At 36.8% G+C, this 12376-nt stretch overlaps 1 protein-coding gene and 1 long non-coding RNA gene across 2 annotated transcripts; one reads left to right on the plus strand and one right to left on the minus strand.

Moving 5' to 3' along the window:
* Positions 1–2507: 2507 nt before the first annotated feature.
* LOC113271734 (mitochondrial substrate carrier family protein E-like) lies at positions 2508–8199 on the plus strand. The gene is made up of 9 exons (XM_026521637.1): positions 2508–2696; positions 3000–3115; positions 3621–3678; positions 5282–5431; positions 5669–5879; positions 6395–6440; positions 6756–6876; positions 7052–7124; positions 7299–8199. Exons 1-9 carry the CDS (start codon positions 2609–2611, stop codon positions 7522–7524), a joined length of 1089 nt encoding a protein of 362 aa, XP_026377422.1. The 5' UTR covers positions 2508–2608; the 3' UTR covers positions 7525–8199.
* On the minus strand, positions 8137–9271 carry LOC113271735. Its single transcript, XR_003322297.1, has 2 exons — positions 8834–9271; positions 8137–8689 (listed from the first exon to the last, which is right to left on the minus strand). It is a non-coding gene; the product is annotated as an uncharacterized LOC113271735 (long non-coding RNA).
* Positions 9272–12376: the final 3105 nt, after the last annotated feature.

A 12376-nucleotide genomic window follows, 5' to 3' on the forward strand; every position in this document is an offset into this window, starting at 1 on the left:
GCCGTCGAAACACTCTCCACATTTCCCCTATCAGATTTCGATTTTTGCACATGAGTCTTCGTTAGATCCATTCAAGGAAACAAATAGGGGAAAGTACATGTACTTTAGGTAAAGAAGTATATCTGTTACGTTTCCTGCCTCTCCCTCGACTCCCGTGCTAGGACCTCTATCCCTCTTCTTAGAAACCGAAGCCTTAAATTGGCCACTTTGAGACTGAGGCTGCAAAGCAGGAATAAATCAAAACATGACTTATAGAGATACCCGGGCCGACAAAGTCAAGCCGACGAAGCAACTTACCCGATCGACGTTAACCACCCAAAATGGATAGGGCTCGGCTGGAGAAGGAAATCATCCACTTAGAAGAGAACCATAAATAGAAAGAGGGACTCAATTCCAAGCAACATCACTAGTGTGACAGGCATGCTTATTTGAAGTTCTTATATCTGGATCCTCATCCAACAACAACTTCTTGACACCATCGGGGAGAGTCTTATGGCGATGAGGAATAGCATCAAAACCAGCAAGATCACCATTAGTGGAAGTTCCACTTTGACAGTTGGCAACAAAGCTGGCATAGGTGTAGTCGCCTGCCTCAGAAGGATCATAGGTCGACCAAGCAGTGGGAGTGCATTCTCCTCGCCCCTCGCCTCTCCCACTCGTTTAGAAGACGAAAGGTGTCTCCATTCCATTGAGCTAATGCACGAGAAGGAAGAATCTTTGAAAGAGATTCATATATGAAGAGACGGCTAGAATCGTACAACGGAAAGCGCAACCCGAGCTCCAACTGACCCTTGGTGATGACGGTCGCCTCGGCTGAGTGAGGAAAGTTCATGACATCACTTTTTTTCAAGACACCTTTTTGGCCCGATAAGAGTTTGATGTCATAACCGTGGAGATCAAAAATCATCTTTTAACTTCTTGATGAACTGTTCATCAGTCAAATCCTTGGCAACTCTCTTATCATTCCTACATGAAAACGAACGAGAACCGTCAGAAAGGATAGAGTTAAGGGCGCGATAATCATGGTGCGAAGGGTTGTCAATATTAAACAAAGAATCAACTGAAACACCATCATCATCAGAAAAGGTATAACTGACACACCTCTTCTCCGTCATGGAGGGAGTCGAAGAAGTCATGGAAGAACTGTTGGGAAGAAACCTCGAACCAAAAAATAATAACAGGTGGCAAAAATCGCAACAACAACAAGGGGAAAACAATGGAATGATCAAATGATGATTGAAGCTCTCAAAGATTCAGAAGACGAAGGGATATCAGAGCAGCAGTTGAAAGAACAAACTAAGGAAAGAGAGTGCAGGTTTTGGAAAAGGTAAAAATAAAAGACCAAGGGTTTATGATTTGAATTTATAGTCCCAACGATTGTAACCGACGAAGAAGGTCAATAGGTCATAAAGACGAGTGTAGTGGGGAAAGCATAGCGTGAAACACGACATTGCAGCGGACGTGGGAGCCGAAGCGGTTTCTTTCCCTCGTGTCGATCACACGAGTGACAGAAGGGGCATAAATGTAGGTGTGAATAATTCACAGATCCAGGTGGAGAAATCCTAGGTAGTAATGCATCGACAACAGAGGAAGTGTAAAGCACCAAATCATTTTACCTGGCCTAGGCACGAGAAAAGAGACACCAAGAGAACCCATGAATACAATACGTGTAAAGGTCGGAGGTGACGGAAGAGACAACCATCGAGTACAAGAGCAATAATTGTACTGACTAGGTAGTTGAGAAGATAAAGAGAATCTGGTCAAAGTAAGACTCGGCTAATAAAATCAAGGGCGACATCGTCTACACTCGGCTGAGCAATCAATATCGGATGAATGGACATCGGGAGAAGACATCACTAGGTTCGACCCTGCATCTCGGATGAGACATCACCAGCCACCCGAGAAGGACATCAAGGAAGATATACCGCGACACACACTGTAACTTGGGTGTATCATCATTTGTAGCTATAAAAGGAGAGATATGTAGAGAGCTAAAGGACCAAGTAATCAGTGAGAGAGAGGAGAAAACTAAGAGTTTAAGAGTGAGAATAAAGTGCTCGTTGGTGAGATACATACTTTGTAACCTTGAATTGAATAATAAGATCATCCCTTTACCACCGTGGACGTAGGTAATCATACCGAACCACGTATATCTTGTGTTCTTGTGCATCTCTCGCTTGTTCACTTCATGTGTGTGTGTTTATGTTTCTTGGATGTAAAAGTAGGATTTTTCGCATCTACACAGGCCATGGACAAATACCATTTGGCTCATGCGAAACTTATCACGCATCTCCAGCCATGCCCCAAATCTATTTGGCGCATGCTTTTACCTAGCCTTGAACTCTGAATGGATTACAAATTTCTTGCCAAAGCCAAGTTACCATCGACAAATTAGTGGGTAGGTCGGATCGAGTTTGCGGGTTGGACTCCAAAAGCTCAGCCCAGGTAACATAATGATTCAAACAAAATAACCCGAGGCTTTTGGCAGAAGAAAGAAAGAACCAAATTTAGGGAGGAAAACAGCGCTTAAAACCCTGAAAAAACCCCATTTTTGCTCAGCGAAAAAATCAAAAACCCATTTGGATTTTACATCTTCAGGCTTCGATTAATGGAGGACAAACACAAATTTAAAGACAGTAGTCAAGTGTCTGTGTCATCTTTCCTCAATAACAACAAAAACAACACTCAGTTCTTCGGTAAGCATTTCTAGTTTCTCCCAATCTTTTTTCCCGATTTTTATAATTTTTTCTCTCTTAAATTTCCAATCATGTTCGAAATTACGCATATTTTCTCAAACAAAAATCGATGAAGACGAATTTTCTCAAACAAAAATCGATGGAGGCGAATTATTCTGTGGCTAATTGTGAAATTTTAGGGCGTTTAGTGATTTACTGCTGCTGGTAATAAAATACCCTAATAGTTTCTCTATATCTTGGCCGTTTAGTTAATTTTGGGATTGTGCATTGTTGATGCCTAACTCTATATGTTGTACATTGTAGTATGGAAGGAGTTCTTGTTCGGAGCAGCTGCGGGGGGATTTGGTGAAGGGATGATGCATCCAATTGATACTATAAAGACGCGGATGCAGAGTCAAGCTATACTTAGCGAAGCCAAGGTTAGAGTTCTGTTTCATAAGCAATGTTGTCCACCAAACATACATACGGCATCATTTGTGTAGTCAAAACTCATCGTCCACAAAATCCCAATTATTGCCCAAAGGTGCATAGTGAAATGTTGCGTAAGACATGCATTTGTATTGTTTTAATGAGTTTAGAAATATTAGAATTCCTATCACATGATTGGAAATAAGGAGAACAACTGCAACCACTACTTAACAGTGTGAGTAACACTTTCTGGCTGGAAGGCTGAAAACGTATTATTTGGTATAACTGCAGCCGCTACTTAACATGGTTGTATTATTTACTAAGGTGTATCAGAGTTCAGCTTGCGTCGTGACTTGTGAGTGAGAGTTATGTTTCTCTTTCGTTTGCGTTTTGTAGTTTGGCCTTTGCCTCTATCTTACGCTTATCAAACTCCTCATTTTATTTTTAAGTATCTTGCTCAGTATTATATCATGTTTCAATAGTTTGTCAGTTGATATTTTGCTTCATCTTTCTCAGCCTGCAAAGAGTATCTTGGAGATGGTTCGGAAAGTCTGGGCTGTTGATGGATATAGAGGTATTTGTATATGTTTGTATTTCAAGCAAGCCTTAAAGAGTTATGGGACTCTAGATGTGTTACATAGACTGTTAGACTGGGTATCCATGGAAAATGACAGAATTTCGAGTTAGATTGACATATCAATCCACGAGCTTATACATGCGACTATACTCTTTCATTTTATTTCTGGAATTTCCCTTATTTCTCTAGTTCTCTGTTTCAGTTTGAACTAACTAGCTTTCTTGTTTGGGTGTGATTTTAAATCCAACATTACATTTTAAGTGAAGTTCTGTATCTGCAAATGAGACAAACAGCGAGCTATGCTAGATGTCACATCCTTCAGCGATCATTAAAAGAATAAGAGTTTTGTTAGACAATTTCTTTTGTTCCAAGTGCTGCATAATTTGTTTTTTGATTAGATTAAGTTTAGATTCTCTAATTTGCTGTATATGCTTCTAAATGAAAATTTCTTAAGTAACTGACCTCTTGGATTAATAATAATGAGATCATACCTTTTACATTCAAAATGCCATTTACAAATCTGTACTCCTCCATTATAAGAAGAGACTTACCTATTCAATACAGATAGTTATAGTAGTCTCGTAACCGTCTACAATATTTCTAATGCTTTGATAAGTAATACCCCCTTACACCATCTTTTGAGCTTAAGAGAGTGAGTTTCTCAACAAAGAATTCCTGTCTGCATCAAAATTGATTTTAGCATTTACATTGGCTTTCCCATAAGTCAGTATTTATAAGCTTATGCTAGGTTATATTTGGTCTTTCCTTTTGTTAACTAGCTTATCCATGGAAAATGACAGATACTCGTTAGATTGACAAACCACAAAATTTTGGGGAATGTACCTTTGCATTTTCCACTTTCCTTATCCCACCTGATAGAAATCTTATCTTAGATTGATCATTGACGTATCAATCCACGAGCTTATACATACTACTGTACTCTTTCAATTTTTTCTGCATTTCCCTTATTTATCTAGTTTTTTGTTTCAGTTTATGAATTAAGTAGTTTATAATCCAACATTACATTTTAAGTGAAGTTCTATATTTGCACATGGTTAAAAAATAAGCTACACTAGAGGTCGCATCCTTCATTTATTGGATGTTGGAACTGTATGTCTGCTTATTCTCTCGCAATGATTAAGAGTTTTATTAGACAATCTCTTTTGTGCTAAGTGCCACATTTTTTTCATTGGATTAAGTTTAGGTCCTCTAACTAACTGTATATGTTTCTAAATGAAAACCCCTGAAGTTGGTTAAATAATAATGACAGTGTATCATTTACATTTAAAATGCCATTTACGAAAAGACACTATGGATAGTTTTAGTACTCTCGTAGCTGTCTACGATTTTTCTAATGCTTTGATGAGTAATACACCCTCACACCATTATCTGTTTCTCAACAAATAATTCCTCTCTGCATCAAAATTGATTTTAGCATTACGTTGGCTTTCCCATAGGTCAATATTTATATGTCTCTTATGCTAGGTTACATTCAGTCTTCGCTTTTGTTTATAAGGTCGTCGCAGCTGTGAGATTACAGAACTCTATAATTTTTGAAGCTGTACCATACTTACTCTTTTATAAACATGCATCCTTGTAGGGCTCTATAGAGGAGTAACTCCTGCACTAACAGGATCCCTCGCAACTGGGGCAACATATTTTGGTGTCATTGAGTCCACTAAAAAGTGGATCGAAGAATTGCATCCGAACCTCGGGGGTCATTGGGCATACTTCATTGCTGGAGGAGCTGGTGAGGTTTTCTAGTTATAGTTTGAGCTGATGTCTCCTTGGATGGTACTTTGACTTTCTATCGCATCTCGGTGGCATTAGTCATTCTTTTATGTTGATTTTTCTTTTGAATTTGAGTTAAAATATTTCAATACTCTGTGAAGTGAATAAGCAGTTCCAAATTTAAATCACGTACAGTTACCAGAATTAGTTATCATACCAAGGACCTCAATTTTTCCTTTTCGTTGGCATGTTTCAGGAGATACACTTGGATCTTTTATCTATGTACCATGTGAAGTGGTGAAACAGCGTATGCAGGTACAAGGCACCAAAAAGTCTTGGAGTTCTATGGCCATGAAAGAAAATGTCTGCCAGAAATCTGGAGGACAAATGTATGTGTATTACTCCGGCATATTTCAGGCAGGCTCCTCAATTTGGAAACAACAAGGTCTGCGGGGGTTATACGCTGGGTATGTCTCAGGGTTTATCCCGACTCTATCTTGATAATTAAATGTGTTTGTCATAGTAAGAAGTACTGTAGAAAATAGAATAAAATAGTAGATTCCTTATGCTGATTCTTGCTTTTACTTTCTATCTTCTCAGTCAATGTTGTTGGTCACTTTACTTTATTGTAATGTCGATCCAACCACATAGATTACGGGCAAGTCAGTGGTATCTTGTATACCCCCTTTTATCTGATACCGTTAAATGAAAGACCTTTCCAGTTTTCTAATTTAATGATGATTTGGTAACCAAGAAAGAGCAAAAATTCGAAAAAAAATTATAGAAATGTAATATTCTTGTTGTTACTAGTAACTTTCTCATTATTAGTTTATATCTGGTCAGTTAATACCGATATGGAGGTGTTCACTAATGTCTGAGCTGTTTCAGAAAAAAGTGTTTAAGTTTTAGATTAAAATACTTGATATCAGCATATTGTTTTTTGACTGCTTATTTTTTGGTGGTTATCAATTATTTGGCGCAGATATTGGTCTACTCTTGCAAGAGATGTCCCATTTGCTGGTCTTATGGTATGTATCTACTCAGTACACTGGCACACTACGGTCATTATGATATTGATTATATGGACGTTACATGGATTGTGGCATGCTATTACTTGTTAAGGCATCAACTTCATTCATATATGGACAGATTTATCATTTCAAGTTGGCACCATTTAAAATATAAGATGATTGCACTCTTTTTGGTAGCATTAGAGGCTGGTATATTCTGAGCTAATTCGCTAAGTTCTCAGTTGGAGAACAAATTTTTTTTTTTCCTTCTTTCGATGATGGTCATTGACTATGGATATGTATACTTGTCTCAAATGGTTGTTTCTTGTCCAGGTTACATTTTATGAATCCCTGAGGGATTTTGCTGAATATGGGAAGCAAAGATGGTTACCTAACTCAGATATTCAACCTAGTAATTCTGTTGAGGGGTTACTACTAGGGGGCTTGGCCGGTGGTAAGTCTCTTTCTTGGACAATTTAACCCTAACTGTTATGCTGCTTTTAATTTTAAATTTTAGTTCTCTAATTTTAAATTTTAGAATCTTTCTGTATGATAGTTGCAAATTGTTGTATGGGGGTTCTTCATTATTGCAATGACATGGCGTTTCACCCCTTTTCTTGATTTTGCAGGTTTTAGTGCATATCTCACTACCCCGCTTGATGTCATTAAAACAAGACTTCAAGTACAAGGTCCAATTGTGAGGTAAAGTTGGACATTGTCTGTCTGTAAATTTATGAAGGCCTATTTATATTTCAAAGACCTAGTTAGTACCATTTCTTCTGTTCTTGCATCGTATGTCTTTATCAAATATTTACTTACAGGATGGGTAAGATTTGAAATATACCATCTTTAAATGCAGTCACTTTGCTTGTTTAGGTATAAAGGCTGGTTGGATGCGGTTACTAGGATTTGGATGATTGAAGGTGGAAGGGGTTTGTTTAGAGGCAGTGTACCTAGAGTCATATGGTATGTTCCAGCCTCTGCTCTCACATTCATGGCGGTAGAATTCCTCAGAGATACTTTCGGAACTGAAGTAGACAGCAACGAAGTTACAAATTTGTCAATAGATAAAACAAGTACAACCTTACCGGAGGTGGCCTAGAAAACCTTTCTTACCCTAACCAATTTCTATACAAAGGTCTGTTGTCATACCTCTCTGTATCATATTGAATCTTACATCTTTCTTTGCAATCCCAATTTCCTGCCCTTTTTGGCCATCTCAGATGAGTCAAATGAGTTAACCACATCCAAATAAGAGGCATCGTCAGTTTTTAGAGAATTGCCTCTGATTACCACTAGCAATGCTGAATGAGAAGTTAACGAAATCTTGGATTCTGTTCGTACCATTTGTGTAAATTGATCAATTTCCACTTCATCTTACTAGCGGAGTAAGGCATTTCGTTCTTCCACACTAGTATTTATCAGAGAAAACATTGGATGCAAAATCAGGAAAGCGAAGTCTTTTGTTATGGTTTACATTTCTGTCTAGAGTCATATTTAAACATCTGATAATGAATCTGTGTATATATACTTAGCTGGGGTAAACTTTGGCGTCATTTTATCTCCCTGTGATTTCTTAGCCACGGTGTGTACTTCATTAAGTTATTTTCTTGTAATGTCTTTTGATTCTTAGAAGCAAGAAACCACTAACGACCCCGAACTTGAACGTAGTCTTTTTGATTTGGACAGGGGACAAACTCCCCACCATCAGTAGTTTGGTGCATAGAGTTCAACAGACACGAATTCAAATTATTAGTCCAGGAGATTATCTGTTACATTTTTTTTTCTTTTCTTTTCTACAATATAACGATAAGCTGCTTAAGGAATCTGCATATCATCCCTAAGAATAAGCTGAATATTTGCAAGCACAAAAGAGATTTGGTACAATCTTTCTTCTCCGTCTCCTTGATAACTTGGCAGCAGATCGTGAAACGCCCTTGTGGTATTTCTTAGGATTTTTCAGCTTCTACTATCAAGATTGCTATCCTGATAAGAGAGCATTCAGTCCCTCTATAAACCCATAGACATAAACGTATACTTGATTATCTCATACCATAGATCCCTCAAGCCATTTGCTCCATTTTTTTTTCTCCATTAACTCGATAGAATGAAGTATCATCGTAGAAGAACTGTATTGGAAGCTTCTTATAATGCTAACCCATATCCAATAGAGGAAGAAGTAACCAGGCTGCAAAGATTGACAGGAATGGCCCACGTGGATATACTAAACTGGTTTACATGGAGAAGGTGTACGGGATCCGTGTATGCTGCAACAACAGCTCATGCTGGTACATATGAAATTGCGAGAGAAAATAGTTTATCTCAGTTTTTTTTTCTCTGTTCTCCTATATATTCAGTTAGCGGGAAAATATAAAATTGAAAAAGAACAGAGAAAATGAAATCATACGCACCAGCACGGCAGCACGAGATGTTATTGCAGCATACACAGATCTCGTACACCTTGTCTATGTAAACCAGTTTAATATATCCTCGCGGGCCATTCCTGTCAATCTTTGCAGCCTATTTTCTTCTTCCATTGGATATGGGTTTGCGTTATAAGAAACTTCCAATACAGTTCTACGATGATGATCGAGTTAACAGAGAAAAAAATGGAGCAGATGGCTTGAGGGGTCTAAGGTATGAGATAATCAAGTATATACTTGTGTCGATGAGTTTATATATGGACTAAATGCTTGTCATTTCGTGCAAGTTGGCTATAGTTAGTGGTTCACTCCTATTAATTGCTCTCTAATTTAATCAAGATTGCTATCCTGATAAGCTTGATGAAGACATTTTTAATCAAGATTTCTATCCTGATAAGCTTGATAAAGACCTTTATCATTACTTGTCGACAAAATTTACTTATTTCAGTTTAGGAAATTCCATTATACAGTATACTGTTTGGTAGTACAGTTTTGAGTAGTTAATTACAAGTTAGATTTGGGCCACAACTCACTTGGACTTGCCTACCGGTAGGTGTTGCCTAATTTTAACTACAGTTGAAGCAAACCTATCGATGGAGATAGCTTTATTTGTATTTCCTTTGCCCAATCAAACGCTTTTGTACCTCATCTCAGTTCAAGAGAAGTATGAGTCTCAGAGTCTCAGCCTCAGTATCTAGGCTCTAGTCGCCACCAATGGTGAGGTACATTTTAATTTCTTTAGGTCATCATAATCTTAAAAGAAGTAGCCTTCAGGTAATATTGCTTCCCTGTAAAGATCTCCATACGTATCAAGCACATTATCACAACCATCTACAGAACAGATGCGGGCAAGGGAAATACAGTCAGTCGAAACAGTATGCTTGAAAAGGAGATGGTTTCAAGTACACCACCAATTTTCTGATTCCGCAACCGGTATGGACAAAACCTAATGCAATCGCAAATAGATCTAAGTATCCTTGAACAATACGTATATAGAGTTTATATCTCTTTCTCTTCCACGATAAGAATATTTAAGATAATAAAGTTTGTGAACCTAGTTGTATAAAAGAGTACTTGGACGATCTCACAAATCAATATTTAAGTTCAATCTAATCGTATCCAAATACAAGAGGATCGGAATTCTGCCAAGTATACATATCAATATCTATCTTTCAAGATACAAATTCTACAAGAACGAAGCTCGTAATTCATCATAATTAATATGAACTTATCTACTAAGATTGATTATATACTACTTGTGATATTCCTATTATAAAGATAAAATTTGTAGGAAATGTTGAAAATGGGACATACCAATTTCATAATTATCTCTAGTGGACGTGCCATTTCGTATTTCCCAATAAAGGAACTCTACACCAAGAGGGGTCAATTTTTTTTATGGCGTCTTCAGTCCTTTGGTGTCCTCAGTGAAGACTTTTCATACCAATCTGCATCTAACTGATAAGCCTATTAGATTTCCCTTTAGACCGAATATATAAAGGATTGGAAATCTATTTGCAATACACAAATCTAGCAAACCTCACATATTCAAAACATTTACACTTAGTTAGCTGAGAAGCCTCGATTATTAACCACTTCTCAGGAACAATGTTAAACCGACTAATAAAGAAGAGTTTGAGATATCTATCTTGAGGAATCACAAAGTCTGAGACGAAGAGAACTTTGTGATTTCTATCTATCTCGTTCTTGAAGGAAATCGACGTAAACCTCGACAACAGAAAGAACAATATCAGAATACACGAACTATCAAGGTAAAGATAGTTGGACCTGGCTAACGAATCCCTAAGTGAAGCCTTAAGTCGTAAACTTAATTATGTTTCTTAGAGGAAACTTGAGTTCGTTGATGCCGATACGTTTTCATGTTATTCAGAGTAATACAAGTTTGTTTCAACATTTCTAGACTTCCTAGTCTAACCTAACGAAGTTGACTCTAGTAATCTATTCAAGCAACTCAAGTTTTGGAATTAAAATATGACAACCAAGCTTGACATACCGATGGTTGGTGGGTTCAACCGAGCAATGCTCTAACAATCTCCGCTTTTGTCAATTTTAGTGATAAAAATTAAAAAATAAAGATATTAAATTACATAACAGTCTCTTAACTCATTCTTCATACGCTTAATTCCAAGTTTTAACAACACCATAACCTGTATATATTCAGAAAATAAATACTGTTGTTGAAGCATTTAAATAACAAAAACTTTGCTCCCCCTAAAGGAAAGCTAGGTATTATTCATCCAAACATATATGTTATTCACTTTCATAGTATGTGATACTACACATCATGATATGTTTCTCCCCCTTAATCAATGCTTTACTCTTTTCGTTTTGATATACACTTTTCAGCACATATAACCTTTCTCAGTGATTATGAGCCACTATATACTCCATATATTTCTCTCCCTTTTTGTCACAAAAATGACAAATAAATAAAAAAGTACAACCAGTATTTCGAAAGGACCCTCAAGTTCATAAGAATTCGATACAACCTATAAGAGTCAATCAAGAAGGTTTAACATACCACTTTTGATAAGCAACACTAAAACCGAAACTACCAAATTAATATGTTTTAGCTAAAACAATTACCCGAAGTAATTTCCCTTATTTTGACAAGTCGAACTAGGATTTGAATTAACTTAGCTACTTAATTATCAGGATCCAATTATACCACAATAATTGTACCTAATTTTTATAAGCCTAAACTAGTTTAGAAAACTAGTTTTCTTATCAAGAACCTATTAGACTTGAATAATCGTACCTTATTTTGATAAGCCTAAACTAATATCAGAATTAACTTAGTTTTTCTTATAATGAATCAATTGTAATAAAAAAACTGAACCTTATTTCATTAAGCAAAAGCAAGAATCCGTATTAACTCTTAACTTTTCTTAACAGGAAGACGAAAAACCAGAATTAACGTTATCTTACTTCGATATGTCAAACTAAGATCGGAATCGATTTTCTGTGAGTAAAGTTTTGAAAAATAGGTGAAAAGCAAGGGGAAAATAAACCTTTTGTTAGTACCTAAAAATTACTTCTAGGAAAAATAAATTCACCATTGTGGTACTTTCCTTTTAGGTTCAAAAATAAAAATCGAATAGGACAAGCCTAAACTACGATAGTAGCCGTTCCATCCATCTTCGGTCACAAGGAGAGGAAGATGAGTTGATCTTAGGGGAGGGAAGCAGAAAAGTTTAAGAAATTGCAGCGGTATTGAATTATGTATTATTTGGGTATTAAAAACTATGAAGAATAACAGAGTTTTTGGGTGTGAAAGCTTGTTCTGTTTTTGAATAGACTAAGTAGCCTATTTATAGTAGTTTGGAACACACTTATTTTCGCGTAAGTAGTGGAGGTAGTGAGGTTGTGTAGAGATGAGAAACATGGTGATAATTAAGATAGTGTGAGATATTTTAGGGAAGTTTCTGGAATCCCATTTTCACGTATCCATGATCTCTCCAACTACTTATAACAGTCACCACTACTTATAACTTTTCACATAGGGTGTCG

Source organism: Papaver somniferum, chromosome 4 (assembly GCF_003573695.1).
Source record: "Papaver somniferum cultivar HN1 chromosome 4, ASM357369v1, whole genome shotgun sequence".
Lineage (NCBI taxonomy): Eukaryota > Viridiplantae > Streptophyta > Magnoliopsida > Ranunculales > Papaveraceae > Papaver > Papaver somniferum.